Source organism: Coenobita brevimanus, chromosome 83, assembly GCF_032717465.1.
Source record: "Coenobita brevimanus isolate Jiangsu-jjx chromosome 83, ASM3271746v2, whole genome shotgun sequence".
Taxonomy (NCBI): Eukaryota; Metazoa; Arthropoda; class Malacostraca; order Decapoda; family Coenobitidae; genus Coenobita; species Coenobita brevimanus.
Window position 1 is genome coordinate 14328812 of NC_137036.1, and position 21091 is coordinate 14349902.

General features: G+C 44.5%; 1 protein-coding gene across 1 annotated transcript in view; it reads left to right on the top strand.

The window, feature by feature from the left end:
* Positions 1-21091, top strand: part of LOC145409940 (putative neural-cadherin 2) — a 226438-nt gene that overhangs the window by 201109 nt on the left and 4238 nt on the right. The window contains exons 23-29 of the mRNA XM_080280200.1: positions 1012-1112; positions 2879-3040; positions 8025-8216; positions 11900-12078; positions 13451-13640; positions 18771-18880; positions 20545-20676. Of these exons, the coding sequence (XP_080136326.1) occupies positions 1012-1112; positions 2879-3040; positions 8025-8216; positions 11900-12078; positions 13451-13640; positions 18771-18880; positions 20545-20676 (1066 nt within the window). The remainder of the gene's footprint in view (positions 1-1011; positions 1113-2878; positions 3041-8024; positions 8217-11899; positions 12079-13450; positions 13641-18770; positions 18881-20544; positions 20677-21091) is intronic.

Sequence of the window (21091 nt, forward strand, 5' to 3'; positions counted from 1 at the left end):
CTCCTCCTCCTCCTCCTCCTCCTCCTCCTCCTCCTCCTCCTCCCTCCTCCTCCTCCCTCCTCCTCCTCCTCCTCCTCCTCCTCCTCCTCCTCCTCCTCATGTCAAATACCACCACACCATTCCTGAGTGAGACAGTCCTAAAATGTATTCAATATGGACGGTGAGTGCCAAAGTGGTGACATGTGAAGAAGATAGGAGGACTTTTGTGCCTCGGGGAGTGAACCATGTAGTCAATACCATGAGTGACTTTTAACCCAGACTGTGGCATTATAAACTTAGTGAATGAACTTTTTGCTCATGCTGTAGGTAGTCTTGCTGTGGTAATTTTTTTTTCCCTTCCCCTCCCTCCGCCCTTTTCCCTACCTCCCTCCCCTCTCCCTTCCCTCCCTCCCCTCCCCCTTCCCTCCTCCCTCCCACCCCATCCCTCCTCCTCTTACCTACTCACTTCTCTCCCCTCCCTTCCCTTCCCTCTTCTCCCCTTTCTCCCCATCTTCCCTCCCCTCCCTCTTCCTCTTCCAGTCTGTCATTTTCTGATACTCCACCACATTGCTTCCCGTGCAGCTGGGAGAGAGAGACAGACAGACAGAGAGAGACAGATAGACAGATAGAGAGAGAGAGAGAGAGAGAGAGAGACAGAGACAGAGGAGGGGGAAAGAGGGGTAGGGAATATTTTTTTTAACCTGAGTCGCATTTAAAAACACACACACAAAAAAATCTTCCCTTTTTTTTTCAGCTGATAAAACTGGACCACGGTGTACTCAAAGAATAAAACACTTCCCCTGAAAGTACAATAGACCTGAATTGTGGGTGGGAGAGAGAGAGGGGCAGGTCTGAGTTGGAATTCCTCTCTCTCTCCCTCTCTCTCTCTCTCTCTCTCTCTCTCTCCAGCGCTTAGAACAGATTTTCCACGTTTAATAAATCATCTACAAACTCAACTATTTCATCCTCTCTTGATACCTGTCCAAACGGAACTTAAATTCGACTCTGTTTTTCTCCCTTTCGTGTTTTCAGCTGATGGACTTGGGTCACGGTTTGCTCAGTCAGCGCAGCGCACCTGGATGTCCTGCGGTCAACTGCGCCTCCTCTGGACTCCACTGCGGCGCACATGCGAGGTAAGGTACTGGGGTGTTTAGGGGTGGGAGTTCGTGTGGACTTGGAAGGAATGTGTGTGTGTGTGTGTGTGTGTGTGTGTGTGTGTGTGTGTGAGAGAGAGAGAGAGAGAGAGAGAGAGAGAGAGAGAGAGAGAGAGAGAGAGAGAGAGAGAGAGGGAGAGATCAAAAAGAGGACATCTAAAGGGAGATGGCAGGTACAGTAATTGCTATGGGATTTTAGGTAATGACGCTGTAACCATAGTCAATATGGGAAGGGGTGCTGGGCTGGAGACAGACAGACAGACTGACAGACAGAGACACAGACAGACAGACAACAGAATTAATGAGGGACAAACCACATACACAAAACACACACACACACACACACACACACACACACACACACACACACACACGAGACAGAGACGGACAACGACTAGCCATAACCCCAATAGAAAGGAATGCCTGTGTCGTATAAGTGCAGGAACCGCCATTAAAAATCATCACAGGGGATCAGGAGCGAGTGTAGGGTTTGCAGAAAGGATTGAATACTATTAGCCTTCATGAGGACGGGTTCTTCCCTTATAGTTACTACTTCGAGATGATTTGAGTTGGCTTAAAGATCTAATGATAGTTTCTGCATATACATTTTACTCTTTCATCAACGTCATCATCTAGGGAGTGATAAACATTTTAGGCATCCAGTTAAAGGGTGACTCTAGGGATCAGACGAAGGGAAGAATTATAAATGTTGAGAGGGAGAGAAGAGGGAGAGGAGAGGGAAGGAAGAGCTTAAATGGGTATTGAAGGTGAGCATTAATCTTGGGTAAGGGAAGGCGGTGTCTTTGGCGATAATTCCTTAGCTGAGTGGCAGGGAGATGGGCCGGAGCAGAATCCTCTTATGTCTTTAATCTTTTCAACACCGTGACGTGTGTGTGTGGGGGGGTGTAGGTGTGTGTGTGTGTGTGTGTGTGTGTGTGTGTGTGTGTGTGTGTGTGTGCGTGTGTGTGTGTGTGTGTGTGTGTGTGTGTGTGTGTAAGCGAGCCAGTTTCATTTGTAATAAAGCATGATCTCTGTGTGTGGGGTGTAGGTTGTGTGTGTGTGTGTGTGTGTGTGTGTGTGTGTGTGTGTGTGTGTGTGTGTGTGTGTGTGTGTGTGTGTGTGTGTGTGTGTGTGTGTGTGTGTGTGTGTTATTCCTTCACTGGATTTGGTAGAATTTAGTGACGGGAATAATGAAGACTGCTTCTTACCCCTTCACTTCGAAAATGTCTCTCTCAAACTCAAAATTATCTGCCAATGGATCTCTGTCAAGGTAAATATTATGCAAAATCACCAGATGCGGGAGCTTCAGGGCCCTTAGGTTAATGCCCATGGTGTGGTATGGTTTGGTGTGGTGTGGTGTGAGGTGGTATGATGTGTTGTAGTGTGATGTGGTGTGAAGGACAATTTTGTGAGCTGTGGTGTGAGAGGGTGATGTGGTGTGTGGTGCGATGTGTGGTGTGGAGGGTGATTTTGTTTTTCAGAGATTAGGTGTTTTACTTCCATAAACTGTGGCGATTTCATCTATGCCTTACCACACTACACCACACAGAATTTCCGTCTAACACCACAGCACACCATTCACCACACCACACCACAAAAGCACCCCTTCCACACCAAGTTTAAGTTAAGTTAGGCTAGCTTAGGATAGGAAAGGGGAGGAAAGTATAGGCGAGGAGAGGATGAGGAAGCGAGAGGATAAATATGATAATAAATGAATAATACCGATACTAATTGCATTCCTACAGGTGTGAGGGCACTCCAGGATCATTAAGGTGTGAGTGTGAGCCGGGGTGGAGTGGGGAGGACTGTGCAACACCCACTACACCCTCCACCTTCCACGTCAACAGCTATGTCAAGTTGGCTTTATCGTTCACGCCCCTCGCATATACCACCTCACTCAGCTTAAGGTAGGTCTGTGCCAGGTGTTATTGGTGGATTTATCGCCTCTAGCCTGTCCTAACCCAACCCTCCCTAAACCAGACTGAAACAAACCTAACCTAAGCTATCTAAAGCAACCCACGCCCCTGCCACCTCTCCACGTCGCAGCTACGTAAGTTGGCCCTATCATTCACACCACTTTCGTTGTGTGTGTGTGTGTGTGTGTGTGTGTGTGTGTGTGTGTGTGTGTGTGTGTGTGTGTGTGTGTGTGTGTGTGTGTGTGTGTGTGTGTGTGTGTGTGTGTGTGTGTTTCTTGTGGTCTATAAGTGCCCTACTTGATACTTCTCATGCCACAGTGAATCTCTCTAACACTTAGCACTTGAATCTTCTGCCCTGTCCTGCCCATACTTATGATCTAGTGCCATCGAACCTCCACCTTCTCCCACAATAAAGAAGCATCATCAAGACCCACGCACCCAGCCCGAAGCAGATGTCCAAAAGTAGTTCAGACATTGGCGACGTCTACTGGATTCACACTTCTACTATCAAGGCTTCTGTTCCTTGATCCACCCCTTGTATTCCTTGATCCACCCCTTGTATTCCTTGGTCTACCCCTGCGACAGGTGCCCCGGTAGACAAGGGGCTGATTATGTGTTTACTTCTGCCCCATGTATCCCTCATAGCTGTTCAAAATCAAAACAGAGAAACAGGGACTCATACTCACAGACTCTCCCTTCCAACATTGTTCTTTTTCGCCCCGCCGTGATAGGCCGACCAAATCGGTGTTTTTGTCTGTTTTAAAGGTGTTTGGTGCTGTTTTGGGGACCAGTTTTGCCTCCCTCCTGATAAATCAAAGTTGGAATACTCTGTCCCCTCTCACCCTTTCCCTCTAATCCCTCTCAAATTCCAATCCCTCACGCCTCCACTCCCATCTCCAGCGAGGTCTTCCCTTCTAGATTTCATTCTGTGCTATTTTTCCGCTTGATATTCACGATAGTTCCTTTATTCAGTGTCTTTACTACGGAGAACATCTTTTTTGCTTTTATTTATCTTATTTACTGTGTTAAATAGAATCCTGAAAGGGGTGGCCACAAACAAATCGCCTCCATGTCACCCTGTCCTTCGCCATCAGGTTGCTCTCTCTCTCTCTCTGTCTCTGTCTCTGTCTCTCTGTCTGTCTCTCTCTCTCTCTCTCTCTCTCTCTCTCTCTCTCTCTTAAATGCTCTAATCCTGAAAGGGGTGGCCACAAACAAATCGCCTCCATGTCACCCTGTCCTTCGCCATCAGGTTGCTCTCTCTCTCTCTCTCTCTCTCTCTCTCTCTCTTAAATGCTCTAATTAGTCCTGAAAGGGGTGGCCACAAACAAATCGCCTTCATGTCACCCTGTCCTCCGCCATCAGGTTACTCTCTCTCTCTCTCTCTCTCTCTCTCTCTCTCTCTCTCTCTCTCTCAAATGCTGTAATTAGTCCTGAAAGGGGTGGCCACACACAAATCGCCTCCATGTCACCCTGTCCTTCGCCATCAGGTTGCTCTCTCTCTCTCTCTCTCTCTCTCATGCTAAAAATACTACAGGAATTGGACGTTGTGGAAGGAAATTCGATATTGAAGTTTGTGTATTTCTTTAGCATCTGTGTGGGCTGGCTGGGTGGGGGGTGGGGGAGTGGGTGGGGGTAAGGGTGGGGTAGGAGGGGGCAGGAGGGGTGGGGTGAAGGTGGGGTCGGGGTAGGAATTAAGAGAGATGGTTGAGTGGAGATGAGGATGGGAGGGTGAGGGTGGGGAAGGAGGGGGTGGGTGGGGGTGAGGGTGGGGTAGGAGGGGTTGGGTGGGGGTAAGGGTGGGGTAGGAGGGGGTGGATGGGGTGGGGTGAGGGGTAAGGGAGGGGTGGGGGTGAGGCGAGGACGTTATTAAATGGCATGAGAGAGATACCAGGTCTCGTATTCTTGTCCCGTATAAATCGCTTAGGAAAAGGTGTTAGGGAGCTTCCTTAACCAACGAGAATAAGGGCTCAGGTGATGCTTTTACTTCCTCCATTAGCCCTCTCAGCACTGGGACAACTCTAGTGAACGAATTTATTTTACCGAGAGAGAGGGAGTAAGAGAGCGAGATAATATTAGGCTGCGTTATTATTATTATTGTTGTTATTGTTTTCTGTGTGTGTGTGTGTGTGTGTGTGTGTGTGTGTGTGTATGTGTGTGTGTGTGTGTGTGTGTGTGTGTGTGTGTGTGTGTGTGTGTGTGTGTGTGTGTGTGTGTGTGTGTGTGTGTGTGTGTGTGTGTGTGTGTGTGTGTGTGTGTGTTTATTTTCGTATACTGCTTTACCCGTATATTCCCTAACGTTCAATCAGACTGCCTGCACAAATCAAACATTGCAGGTATTCATTAGTTCTGTCTACACTGCCTTTTAGTTGCATTTAACACACACACACACACACACACACACACACACACACACACACACACACACACACACACACACACACACACCACAAACATTCACACTTCCCCACACACACACCCACTCAACCCCCCGACACACACAAAACACCCCTCCACACACACACACACACACACACACACACACACACACACACACACACACATCCAATTTCAGAGACCGACTGACCCCATATTTAACTCTGCGATAGGGTTGATAGTCCTCGGTGTTATCATTGTTTTTTAAGACTTACGGATCGGCAGCCCATCTTTACCTGCCCACTTCAACCGTACCTTTAATCAGTAAGTCGTGTGGGTGAACTTATTGACCCCTTTCGCTACGACAGGTCATTCTGTTGTTTGATTATTTTTTTTGGTGGTAGAAATGATCACCCTAACCATCATCATCATCATCATCATCATCATCATCATCATCATCATCATCATCATCATCATCATCATCACTGTACTCCTTTCACTTAACTTGGCCCAGATTTTCGTCCTTTTACAGCTTATTTCACGGAGCTCAGTGGCAGATGAAGACAGTACTATGGCTCAACATCCTTTCCATGGCACTTCTTCGTGACTAGCATCGTATTCTAGTGTCAATATTTTCTTACAACGCAGCAGTACTCTTTCATTTTACAGCTGTCACTCTCATTTGACACCTGTCACTCTCATTTTATAGCTGTCACTCTCATTTTACAGCTGTCACTCATTTTACAGCTGTCACTCTCATTTTACAGCTGTCACTCTCATTTTACAGCTGTCACTCTCATTTTACAGCTGTCACTCTTTCATTTTACAGCTGTCACTCTTTCATTTTACAGCTGTCACTCTTTCATTTTACAGCTGTCACTCTTTCATGTTACAGCTGTCACTCTTTCATTTTACAGCTGTCACTCTTTTATTTTACACCTGTCATTCATTTTACAGCTCTTACTTTCATTTTACAGCTGTCACTCTTCCATTTTACAGCTGTCACTCTTTCATGTTACAGCTGTCACTCTTTCATTTTACACCTGTCACTCATTCATTTTACACCTGTCACTCTTTCATTTTACAGCTGTCACTCATTCATTTTACAGCTGTCACTTTCATTTTACAGCTGTCACTCTTTCATGTTACACCTGTCACTCTCATTTTACAGCTGTCACTCTCATTTTACAGCTGTCACTCTCACTTTACAGCTGTCACTCTTCCATTTTACAGCTGTCACTCTTTCATGTTACAGCTGTCACTCTTCCATTTTACAGCTGTCACTCTTTCATGTTACAGCTGTCACTCTTTCATGTTACAGCTGTCACTCTCATTTTACACCTGTCACTCTTCCATTTTACAGCTGTCACTCTTTCATGTTACACCTGTCACTCTTCCATTTTACAGCGTCACTCTTTCATGTTACAGCTGTCACTCTTTCATGTTACAGCTGTCACTCTCATTTTACAGCGTCATTCTTTCATTTTACAGCTGTCACTCTCATTTTACAGCTGTCACTCATTCATTTTACAGCTGTCACTCTCATTTTACAGCTGTCACTCTTTTATTTTGCAGCTGTTTCTCTTTCACTTTACAGCTGTCACTTCCATTTTACAGCTGTCACTCTTCCATTTTACAGCTGTCACTCTTCCATTTTACAGCTGTCACTTTCATGTTACAGCTGTCACTCTCATTTTACAGCTGTCACTCTCATTTTACACCGTCACTCTTTTATTTTGCAGCTGTTTCTCTTTCATTTTACAGCTGTCACTCTTTCATGTTACAGCTGTCTCTCTTTCACTTTACAGCTGTCACTCATTTTACAGCTGTCACTCTTTTATTTTGCAGCTGTTTCTCTTTCACTTTACAGCTGTCACTCTTCCATTTTACAGCTGTCACTCTTTCATGTTACAGCTGTCACTCTTTCATGTTACAGCTGTCACTCTTTCATGTTAAAGCTGTCACTAATTTTACACCTGTCACTCTCATTTTACAGCTGTCACTCTCATTTTACAGCTGTCACTCTCATTTTACACCTGTCACTCTCATTTTACAGCTGTCACTCTCATTTTACAGCTGTCACTCTCATTTTACAGCTGTCACTCTCATTTTACAGCTGTCACTCTCATTTTACAGCTGTCACTCTCATTTTACAGCTGTCACTCTCATTTTACAGCTGTCACTCTCACTTTACAGCTGTCACTCTCATTTTACAGCTGTCACTCTCATTTTACAGCTGTCACTCTCATTTTACAGCTGTCACTCTCATTTTACAGCTGTCACTCTTTCATTTATCAGTCTAAAATCCTCTCTACAGGTTCCGTTCATGGCAGAGACGAATTCAGCTGTTTCATTTATTAATAAAAAATGCAGCTGCACCCCTTCCATCTTGCAGCTGCTTTTTCTTTCATTGTGCAGCTGTTTCCCCTTCCTTTATCAGTCTACAATCTTCTCTTCAGGTTCCGTACGTGGTGGAAACGAACTGACCTGCATTAAAAAAATAATCAAAAATGCAGCTGCACCCCTTCCATTTTGCAGCTGCATTTTCTTTCATTGTGCAGCTGTTTCTCCTTCATTTATCAGTCTCATATTATCTCTACAGGTTCCGTACGTGGCGAAGACGAGGGGAGCTGGTTGTCCTTTCATCTCAGCACGGGAGAGATCGCCTGGCCTTGCAGCTGATGCGTGGCCAGCTGTGTCTCGTTCTGCAGCTGCACCCCACACCGCCGAGGTCCTTATGCCTCACACGTGCCACGTTGACTGATGGGGTGTGGCACTCTGTTACAGCTGCTAGGTAAGGAAAATAGGCTGGAGTAGATAGATAGATAGATAGATAGATGGATAGATATAGGGCAACTGTCTAGTACTCAGCTGCACCCCACACCCCCGAGGTCCTTATGTCACGCACCGGCCTCGCTAAAAATGCTACAGGAATTGGATGTTACAGCTGCATACATACATACATACATACATACATACAACATACACACATACACACATACATACATACATACATACACACATACACACATACATACTTACATGGAAGGAAGGAAGGAAGCAGACAGACAAGCATGCAGGTAATGAAGAGATTTTGGCTGTGTAATAAATAACCCTGTACGTCAGTGGAGTGAAGGGGATTAATCTTCACACACACACACACACACACACACACACACACACACACACACACACACACACACACACACACACACACACACACACACACACACACACACACACACACACACACACACACACACACACACACACACACACACACAAAATCCCTGACACCCCCCTCACACACTGACACACACCCTAACCTTCCTCACACAACACTCTCACCCCCTCCACACACACACACACACACACACACACACACACACACACCGCCCCATTGCATGAGTGGATGGCATACAGAGTGGAGACCGTGAGCATAACCAGCCATATCTCCATCTCATTGTGTCTCTCTGTTTGCGCGTCCTCATACCTCATTGTTCGAGGCCCTGGCACGGGACTCTAATCTCGTGGACTTGGTAGGCTCCCTGCTGTGTATTTTCAGCTAAATTTATTCCTTGACACTGCTGTATATATTATGGTAGATTTATTTCGCTTTTGAGACAATGGTACTCTATTCTGATTTATTCCTACTGCTGGTGACTATTTTCATATTTTTCAACTTCCATGTCAACTGTTCGGGTATTTTTCCTGCCTCATCTTGTTGTTGTTGTTGTTTGTGGTGTTGTGTGGTGGTGGCTCTGGGTTCATTTGAGAAGGGAACCCCGTAGACTGCAGGCTTAAGTTCCCCTCCTCTTGCTTCCCGCCGTCGTAATTTCTGGGGATGAGGAAGACAGTTGGTGTTGTGGTGGTGGTGGGGGTGGTGGTGGTGTGTTGGCTTTGTGTTCATTTGAGAAGGGAACCCCGTAGACTACAGGCTTAAGTTCCCCTTCCCTTGCAGTCCGTCCTTCATTCAGGGGATAGGGAAGTAGCTGAGGGACGCTTGTATAACCAGTGGAGTCGCGTGCATTCTCAAACAGTACTGGATATTGACAACAAACTCATATATTCCCGGAGCGGAGGGTCGGAAACTCTTAAATTTACCCAGAATCCCCTAAAAATGGCCCCCCTGTTGTGTTGCAGTATCGGAAACCACACATGCGATGGATTATTTATGAGATGAGGTTCGGATCCCGGCTACAGGAGGGTTCGTAAATACAGCCTCACTAGAGACTCGCTTGGCAGTAGCTTATGTGGTACTAGGAAGGCTGTGTGTGCTGGTGTGGGCGTGGGTGTAGCATGGGGAGTAGGAAATGAATAAATGATGAAGGTGAGACATTGCTAACGCTGTCTGTCTGCTGGTGTGGGCGTGGGTGTGGCAGTGGGAGTAGGAAATGAATAAATGATGAAGGAGAGACATTGCTAACGCTGTCTGTCTGCTGGTGTGGGCGTGGGTGTAGCACAGGGAGTAGGAAATGAATAAATGATGCAGGATAGACACAGATAACGCTGACTGGCCTCTTTTTCATTCCACCCATAGATCGAACGTTGAAAAAAAAAAATGGAAGAGAAAAAGGGAAACTCACACATACGCCCTTTGAAATGCATGACCACGAAAAATGGGTGAATTCCGTCCACATCACGTAATCTGTTGCTTTTTTTTCGCAAGCGTGGGAGGCGAGTATAGGGGTAGCGGAGCAGAGATTAATCAGGCTTAGGTAGGCGGGAAAAAAGGCGAATGTTCTTAATGAAGCAAGCTCCCTGGCACCTCTTTCTCGCTGCACCTCCTTTCCTCTAACTTGGCTCAGATTTTCGTCCTTTTGCAGCCTGTTTCATGTAGCTCAGTGGCAGGAAGAGAGAATGCTACGGCTCTACATTCTTTCCAGAGCACTTCATCGTGACTAGCACCACAGCCTAGTGCTAATCTGTCGCTACAACTCAGCACCCAGGATAGAAAGATGACAATTTTAGACCAAGTTAAGGTAAATAACACTATAGATAATTCCAGTTGCCCTCACGTGGTTCAGTGACAGATTTAAGACAATACCGTGGCGTTACTAGCACTTCTTCGTGACTAGCATCATTTTCCATGGTTAATCCTTTGCCACAACACGGTATTGACGACGGAGTGATGATAATTTAGGCCAAGTTAGAGGAGAAAGAGTATGTCACAAAATACGGCTCAGAAACAACTCATTTTCCCCACACCGTCACGTAGCATCCCACACCAGAGAGAGAGAGAGAGAGAGAGAGAGAGAGAGAGAGAGAGAGAGAGAGAGAGAGAGAGAGAGAGGGAGAGGCTGGGAGAGAAAAAGTGAGAGTGTATTGTTATAAATGGGCGCTATTTTTCAGACTCCGTATATGACTGGATGGTTTGTTAGAAAATCTGGCGGATCGCTTAGTCTCTGTTTAGGGTGTTGAGAGAGAGAGAGAGAGAGAGAGAGAGAGAGAGAGAGAGAGAGAGAGAGAGGTCGTTACTGAGTAGGGATAGAACTCCTGGGGATGACAGAACGAGCCGCATAATAACACATCTTTTGTTTATCCTTTCCCTCCTACCAATTTTTAAACAACAGAGAAAGCCTTAACTCAGCCACTTAATTGATTTAGTGTGGCTTAGTTTCATATCTGGCACAGTTAACTTTATGAGAGAAAAATCCCAGGGTAGTTCAGGGATTAATATGCATATCTGGCTTCCCTCGAGGTCATGCAAGCAAAAACACAAGCAAGGAGCCCGCTGGAAAAAATTGCATAGCCGAAACCTGCATCGCATTAATGTTGTAATATCGCCAGGGGTCATGTAGAGAGACTGAAGTTGGTTAGGATTATGCTTTGTACTCAGGTGTAATTTTGTAACTGCTTTGTACTGAGGGTGGGATACTGTACGCCACACTACGGCACACCGCACCACACTATATCACACCACACCACACAGTCAGCCTCCCACACTTCCACACCACACCACACAATCAGCCTTCCATACCACCCCACACCACACTATAGCATACCACACTATAGCATACCACACTATACCACACCACACCACACAGTCATCCTACCACACCACACCACACCACACAATCAGCCTTCCACACCACACCACACCACGCTATAGCAACCACACCACACCACACCACACAATCAGCCTCCCACACCACACCACACCACACTATAGCAAACCTCACCACACCACACAGTCATCCTTCTACACCACGCCACACCATACCACACAGGCAGCCTCCCACACCACACCACACCACACCACACAATCAACCTCCCACACCACACCAGATGAAGATTATTAAGTTTTTGCCTTCCTCACCCCAATGATGATGACGATAATGATAATGATGATTGATGATGATTTATGTTACTGAATAATTGATCCGTACCCTTGAAAAGATGATGGGGACGATGATGACGATGATAATGATGATGATGACAAACATATACTATTTCCCCATCTTCCTTCTCCCACAGGCACGGCTCTGCTACCATACTGGCTGTGGACGACGGTGAAGGAGACTTGTACAATGCCTCGCTGTCTTTAGAAGGAAGGCAGTATCTTAAAGTTGATAAACAAGAAGGTGTACACGTGGGAGGGGCGCCTGAGTATGTTGGTGTGAGCGTGTTCAAGATCCACGGAGACTACCATGAAGGTGAGAGAGAGAGAGAGAGAGAGAGAGAGAGAGAGAGAGAGAGAGAGAGAGAGAGAGAGAGAGAGACTGACAGACAGACAGACACAGACAGAAAGACACTTCCACGACTTTTACGAGTATGTTATGGACTAAAGTAAGGTAAGGTGTGTGTGTGTGTGTGTGTGTGTGTGTGTGTGTGTGTGTGTGTGTGTGTGTGTGTGTGTGTGTGTGTGTGTGTGTGTGTGTGTGTGTGTGTGTGTGTGTGCCAGATCCTCACACACACAAAACTTTAGTACAACAGGAAAAAAATCCGATTAGTGACAGAGTTTGGGCAGCTCAGGCAGAAAGCCATCATTATTTCTCTCATTATTTCTGCCCAGTCCACGTAGGAAATTATTAGCAGTGAACACGCATGATGGCAGAGTAATCAGGTGGAGTGTGGAGTGGAGTGGAGTTGTGTGGCGCGGGGTAATCGGGGTGTGGAGTGGGTCAGAGTCATGAGACTGGGGTGTGGAGTGGAGTGGAGTTGTGTGGAGCGAGGTAATCGGGGTGTGGAGTGGGGCAGAGTCATGAGGCTGGGGTGTGGAGTGGAGTGGAGTAATTAGGCTTGGGTGTGGAGTGGAGGGAATTGGCTCAACACTGGCGTTTGAGTGATTACCCTGATAAGATGCATGTGTTATTGGCCACACACGCATATACGGAGATGCATGTATGATCGATAGATAGATTTGGCTACATATGCGTATAGTGGGACTTGGATGTGTTGTATGAGGGGACAGGTGTATTTTTTGATCACACACCTATACTGAGATGTTTCATTGATGTATATACGAGTTTTATTGAGTCTTACACATGCATACGTATTTTCTGTTCGCGTTATAGTGCGTTCTTTATACCTTGGAGCAGTATTGTAAAATCACTTGCACATTATCATACATACAAACTCAGCCACGTACACTCTTACCCTCTGTACATAAATTACATGCATATAAACACATAGTCTACCTACATACATACTGAAAACACACACACACACACACACACACACACACACACACACACACACACACACACACACACACGCACACAGACCAAGCCAGAATTCCTTTACCTTGGAGTCTCTTTAAGATCAAGCAGGTGTGCACGACTAGGGAAATTAACCCTTTCATTACAAGATCTTTTTCCCTTAACCCTGGCGCCAGGTAATTTATTTTCTGTTCCCTTCCTTCTATACTTCTTTCACTTCAACATGGCTCAGATTTTCGCCTCAACTTTACCCGGCCTTCCCCATTATAGCCTGACCAAACCCAGCGCAACCTAACCAAACCAAAGCAATTTTAACGCCACCTGACCTAACCTAACCTCACACTCTCCCATCAATCTTCCCCCACAGGTTGCATAGATGATGTGAGGGTGTCAGGGAAGCGTGTGCCTCTCCCGCCTTCCAGCAACAGTACAGCGTGGGGGCAAGCCAGTCTCTTCCAGGGTGTCGAAGAGGGATGTGTCGCTCCCCCTTCTTGTACTAATGTCACCTGCCGAGCCCCCCTCACCTGCGTTGACACCTGGCGATCCTATCATTGCGGGTCAGTATTTACGTTGTTATCTATCAGTGTACCTGTCTATTTGTGTACTTTATCTATCTATCTGTACCTCTCTGTCTGTCTGTCTGTCTGTCTCTGTTTGTCTATCATTCCATCTATCAACAGGTCGCAAAATACCCCCACTAATACCAGTACACCAGTCCTGTATGGAGACAGCCCTAGCATGTATTCAGTATGGGTGGTGGGTGTTAGTGCAGAAGTGGTGACATGTGGAGATGTATAATACGAGTATGTAGGAGAACCACTGGGTCTCGGGAACGGGCTATTCTAACATTAAAAACATTGTATCAGTCTATATATGTACCTGTCCATCTATATTTACCTGTCTATCTATCTGTCTATCTATCTATCTACTTATTAATTAGCCAAAGGTGTACCAGTGCTATTTGTGCCATGTGGATGTGTACTGGTAGAATTTTGCTGTGTTCAAACCATTATTTCGTCACAGTACAAACTCAATCATCACCACCTCATTTACAATTCCAAGTACCTTCGTCCTTTCCACATCTCCAAACACATCAGTAGCCAACGAAAAATAGGAAAATCTATCTATCTATCTATCTATCGCCAGACGCCATAATCCCTTAAGGGGTGGCCATTTTACTTTGAGTTAGTTGTTCTACGGGGAGGGGCACTAACCCTCCATCAACCCACTTGTTGACACGTAGGGAGCACGTATGGTTTGGTTATATGGTTACCACCCAGCGTTGTAAATGGTTTCTTGGCTTACAGGAAACCATTTGGCTTGTCACTCAATGTAAAGCCATCTGAAAAGGAAAGAAAAGCAATAAGAAGTGACAGGAAAGATGGGAGAAATAGGAAGAGAGGAGGACAGGCACAGAAAAAGAATGATACAGGCTAAGGAAGAAGTAGGCAGCACTACATCAAGTGAGTGGATGATGGTCGCCACCACCTAAATAGGAAAATAAAAAGGAAAGCAATATACAACCCAAATTAACTCAAAAATCAACATACGCAGCTGCATATGAACTTTGAAAAATCCGACAGTAAAATGAATTCGTGAACGCAGAGTAATTTTGGCAAGAGAAAATAAAAAATAATTTTTCTCCAGCCAGTATATTTTTAGGAGTTTACGTGTGTGTGTGTGTGTGTGTGTGTGTGTGTGTGTTTCCACTTCCTCTACTGCTTGTGTGTGTGTGTGTGTGTGTGTTTCCACTTCCTCTACTGCTTGTGTGTGTGTGTGTGTGTGTGTGTGTGTGTGTGTGTGTGTGTGTGTGTGTGTGTGTGTGTGTGTGTGTGTGTGTGTCCCGAACATATATCAAGGAGAATCATCAAAAGTCAGAGAAACACACCAAGCCTCTCTCAGCTTAGAAATATTAGACAGAGGAAAGAGACAGGTAGAGGAGGTAAAATATTCTCTACAGGTGTGAGACCCGTAGTGAAGGGGTAAAGGAAGCCTATAACCCGTATTCTTGTCGGCCATGGAAGCTCCCTAACACCTTTTCCTAAGCGATTTATTTTGCTTATTACACCTTGCTTTTCCTAAGGGATTTATTTTGCATAGTACGCCTTCCCGACTTATCCTGTGTTATATAAATCCCTCGAACATCAACATACTCTACATAAATAACGTATAGACGAATAGTAACCAGCAATAGCCAAAAATAAATCGCTAAGGAAGAGGTGTTGAGAGCTTCCTTAAACGATCGGAATACGAAAGAGATGTTGTTGTTGTTGTTGATTACTGTTGTTCCCTCCGAGCTGAGTTAAATCCTTTGCTGATAGGATTTACATTAAGAAAAAAATCCTTCAGCTTATTCCTTTGGGTGAGAGAGAGAGAGAGAGAGAGAGAGAGAGAGAGAGAGAGAGAGAGAGAGAGAGAGAGAGAGAGAGAGAGAGAGAGAGAGAGATGAAAGTGAAGGAGGGGAAGGGAAAATGTTGAGAGGTTGGAGAATGAGAGACTGACAAGGAGAGAGTGAGATGGAGGGTGGGGCGAGAAGGAGGCTGAGGATGAATTGGAGGGATGGGGCGGTATATGAAACAGGTGTGTGTGTGAGTTGGGGAGAGGATAGCCTGATGCAGGACAAGGGGACGTGGAGGCGATTTCCTTTGTGGGCATCCTTTTCGGAATTAAGGTGTCAGGTTATAGACAGAGAGATAGGCTAATACTTAAAGGACAGTTTGTTATGAAAGACGCTGTGGTAGGAGATAGGTGTGGTAGAAAGAAGTGTGGTAATAAGATGTGGCAGTATGTGGTGTGGCAGTGTGAGATGTGGCAGTATGTGGTGTGGCAGTGTGAGATGTGGTGCTAAAGTGTGGCAGTGTGTGGTGTGGCAGTGTGTGGTTTGGCAGTGTGTGGTGTGGCAGTGTGTGGTGTGGCAGTGTGTGGTGTGGCAGTGTGAGGTGTGGCAGTGTGAAGTGTGGTACTAAAGTGTGGCAGTGTGTGGTGTGGCAGTGTGTGGTGTGGCAGTGTAAGACGCATGTATGTTGTGTGTCGGTGAGTGACAGACAGACAGACAGACAGACAGACAGACAGACAGATAGATATGGAGACAGACAGACAGATAGACAGACAGGCAGACAGACAGAGAGACAGGCAGGCAGAGACAGAGAGAGAGCAGCGTAATGTAAACTACAAATATTCACTGCACAGCAACTTTTCAAATATCCATTACAGTAAAATCACATACCCTACGAGGCTTTCAGAGAGAGAGAGAGAGGGAGAGAGAGAGAGAGAGAGAGAGAGAGAGAGAGAGAGAGAGAGAGGGAGGGAGAGAGAGAGAGAGACTGTCTTCCACTGCACTGCCATTTTTTGGACGCCAACACAAACAAACACACATACACTATAAGAGACAGACAGACAGACAGAGACAGAGACAGAAAGAGAGGATATTGATAGCGTGACACAGAGCTGGCTTATATAGTTCTGTGTGGGAGAGGAATATTAAATTGAAATAAAGACGAGAAATACTGGACAGAAAGTTAACCTGAAAAATATTATTAATTCCAAAAATATTAAAGAGAAAATAGACCAAAGAGTATATTAATATCCACACGTCTTTTGCTTGGTGAGAAAGAGAATTGTCAGAGAGTATAATAGGTGAAGGCAAAATAATAATAATAATAATAATAATAATAATAATAATAATGATAATAATAATAATAATAATGATGACGATGATAGTAATAACAGTAATGATAATAATAGTAGTAGTAGCAGTAGCAGTAGTATTAGTAATGATGATAATAATAATAATAATAATAATAATAATAATAATAATAATAATAATAAATATCTGCTTTCCCCACTTAATTTCCTTGGGTAAAAAAATATCAGAAAAAGATGACAGTGAATTATGATAAAAAACAAACTCCTCATTCTTCACTTATTTTGAGATGAAGGGAAGTGAGAGAGAGAAAAAGAGAGAGAAATATTAGAGAGAAAAAGGGTGAAAGAGAAATAGAGAGAGAAAATGACAGACTGAAAACATGACAGCAAATAATATGACAAGGATAGCAAGCTCAAAAAAGGGGGTATTTCCGACCTCCAGCCTTCAATTATTTCCCGTGTGTATTGGGCAGGGAAAAAGCTAAATGGAATGCTACTCTATCCGTCCATCACTCGCTGTTAATTTGGGAGTAAGAGAGAGAGATGTTTAGACAGAGAGAGGGGTGAAACAGACATCAGATAGAAAGCAGGGTTTAAAAAAAGACAGGAGACAGGAAATATTAGACAGAAAAAGGATGAAACAGATGTCAGACAGAAAGCAGGGATAGAGAAATTCAGACAGACAGAAGAGGTGACAGAAACTATTTGAGAGAAAAAAGGTGAGAGAGAAATATAAGATAGAAAATGGTGAAATATCAGTCAGAAGAGGCGACAGAAATTACTAGACAGAAGATAAGGAGAGAGAGAAAATGTCAGACAGAGGAAGTGACAGAGGATATTAGACAGAAGATAAGGAGAGAGAAAATAGATGGAAAGGTGAGAGATAATTTTAGATAGAAAAAAGGTTAAAGAATATTTTTAGAGAGAAACATGTGGAAGAGAATATATTAGCCAGAAAAAATTATTTCTATCTTTCAATCTTCATTTTATCTTTTTTTTTGAAGATGAAAAAATATGGAACTCAAAAAAAAAAGAAGAGAGGGAATATTAGACCAATAATATTTCCTCTCTCTCTCTCTCTCTCTCTCTCTGAAATTACTAGAACAAATAAGAGAGAGGAAAATACTGGATGGAAAATATAAGTATCTCATCTCAATCTTCATTTTAGAGAGAGAGAAAGGGAGAGGAAGAGAGAGAGAGGCGAAAGAAAAGTATATAAGAAAAACAGTATCCCTCCCTAGTCATTATTTAGAGGGGAAAGAAAAACTCAAAAAATTATCATCTTCGTTCCCCATTAATTTTAGAAAGAGAGATATTAAACCAAAAAATCCATCCCCTTCTTTACCCATTAAATATATAGTATTTTGGCTGAAGGAAAAATAACAGGCACAGAAAATTAACTCCATCCCACACCCTTCAAAGAGAGAGAGAGAGAGAGAGAGAGAGAGAGAGAGAGAGAGAGAGAGAGAAGAGAGAGAGAGAATATACACGTCTATCCCCAGTCCAGGATGAAGATAGAAGCGTTGTATCGTACTGTGCAAAAAAATATATATATATTATTCTCCCCATGTCTGTTTATTTTGGGCTGGGAATACTATTGAGCATGTCCTGACGTGCTTGAGGCGTGTCCTAACCTGCCATATGTGTCCTAATCGTGAGGGACATGCAGGAAATGTGTCCTAGTGTGCAGGAAATAGGTCCACACTGCAAGAGATTTCCCAAATATACCCCAGTGTCCTAAAGTGCCTCAGCCATGTCCTAAACTGCCTCAACCATGTCCTTAACAGCCTCAACCGTGTCCTAAAGTGCCTCAACCATGTCCTAAAGTGCTTCAACCATGTCCTAAACTTACTCACCCATGTCCTAAACTGCTTCAACCAATTCCTAAAGTGCTGGACATGTCCTAACTTTGCCAAAATGTGTCCTGGTGCCAGAAACATATCGTAACCTGTTAGAAACATGTCTAAACCCGCCAAAACTTATGTCCTGCCGTGTCTTAAACATGTCCTACCGTGTCCTAAACATGTGTCCTTTACGTGCAGGTGCGGGGATGGACGTGTGTTGGCGCGTGACAGCAACACGTGCCAGGACGCGAACGAGTGCCTGTGGGAGCCTTGTCTGAACGGGGGCACGTGCTTCAATAAACACGCAGGTAAGGTGCTCAGGTGCCTATGTTTTGCTGTCTACCTGTCTTTTCTGTCTGTCTGTCTATCTGTCTGTCTCTGTATTTATCTGTCTATCTATCTGTTTTTCTATCTATCAGTCTGTCTGTCTGTCTGTCTCTCTGTCTTTTTTCTCTCCATGTCTGCATGTCTATCATTTTGCCTTTATGTAAGTCTGTCTGTCAATTTCTCTATCTGTATCGATCTGTTTATCTATCTGTCTATCTATCTATCTGTCTATCCATCTCTCTATCTATCTGTGCAAGACCATAGGCGTTTGAATAAAAAGGCAGTGGAGTCCCTTGGTTATATCGATGCCACCACGTGAAGTCGTCCCTCTCCAGCGTCCCCACGACAATTCCATATTCAGAAGCCAGAGTATTATTATTGAGCCAATTTTTCCCCTTTCAAGCTGTAGACAGGGTGGTTTGTGAATAGCGCCGCACCAGAAACACCTCTTGGTATCTTGTGGGGGACGGCTCAGTTTGCTGGTGTGGGCGTGGCAGTGGGAGCAGGAGGTGGATGAAATGAGGACAGACTTTGGTGACACTAACTCGCAACACACGTAAAAATCAGACGGTGGAGAGGAGGAGGAGGCGGAGGAGTGTTATATTCTTAAATCTGGCTCTCTTTTTGTACTGTTTTGTTTTTTCTTGGAAGGAACAGTTTGCAGACTCCTGGCCTTTGGTTCCTTCTTCCTTGCATTAAAAAAAGGAATCGGATTACACCGTATGAGATGGATACATGATGCAGGAGAGACGCTGGTAACGCTGACTCGGCCGCTCCCGCAACACACGACAAATCCTCCAGCAGAGTGTAAGAGGAGCGTTGTGTATGAACCAGCCTTTATATTCGTTCGCTCTGCTGGTGCTTTGTTATGGGTTTTGTTCGGAATTTGTTTTAACATTGTCGGTATTTGGAAGAGTAGTTTGAGATTTATGGTATTGGTTTAGTTAGGGTCAGTTCATAGCTTACGTTTGAAACATTTGAGTTCAAAGTTCAGTGTTTTTATCTAGTTCCTGCCCATTACTCTTCGGTGTACACATAGTTGAGTTATATATCAGTGCTTTGTAAAGGAAATTGTTATTGTTAGGTACTTAATCTCAATATTTTTTTTAACATTCCATTCCCTGATGTGTCACAGTCCCTTCACATACCAGCAGATGGTGCCACAAAATTTTACTTGTCACTGTTTGAGCACTAATGCCTAAATATCCGTTTTAAAATAGTAGACTTATTTTCCCACATAGACCAATTCCCATCCGTGGATCTATCCTATATGGAACTAACTTATTCCCTAAAGACCTGGTTTCCCCTGTGAGGTGTTATTTCCCTTTTTCCCCATGCATCTACTTTCTCACATGGGGAACTTACATGTACCCCTCTTCCCTTCATGTGAGGACTTACGTAATCCCCTGATGGGCATGCATTCTGTTTATGGGATGAATGAACCTGTTTACCTCATGGACCCATTTTCCCCATCCACGCCCCAACCAACCCACCCATTGCAGGGGATGTCAGCAGCAGCAGGATGACTAAACAAGTTCCCAAGTGACACACGAGGGGTGGCGGAGTACGCAGCCTTATGATATATACTGTACATGATAATTTCTAAAGGGGATAGTTTTTAATATGACTTTTTTGTCCTACACAGTTGGGTATGCGTGTGCCTGTCCCCCTGGATTCACGGGTCAGCACTGTCATCTACCGGACGTTGGAGACACTTCACTTAAACTCTCCCTGGGGGCCCTTCTCGCCATCCTCGTCTGGTGTACCTTCCTTATGTGTGAGTTACATTGATACTTTGCGAAATATTGGACGTGAATTATTAGTCCAACCCATCCTCGTCCTCTCAGCTTCCTTATGTGAGAGTTACATTGATTCTTTGCATATTGTTGGTAATGTTAGTGTCACAATCCATCCTCGTCGTCTCAGCTTCCTTATGTGAGAGTTACATTGATACTTTGCATAGTGTCGCAATCCATCCTTGTCGTCTCGCCTTCCTTATGTGTGTGAGTTACAATATTACTTTGCAATTTTGTAGTGGTATTAGTCCATTTTCGTCCCATACACCCTTCGTATGCTTGAGTTACATTGACGAATTGCTTCATATTGATGGCGAAATCCTGCGTGTCTCATTCGGTTGGAGTTCCATAATTCACTAGGCCACCAGGCACCCCTTTGTTAGTCATGTAGTTACC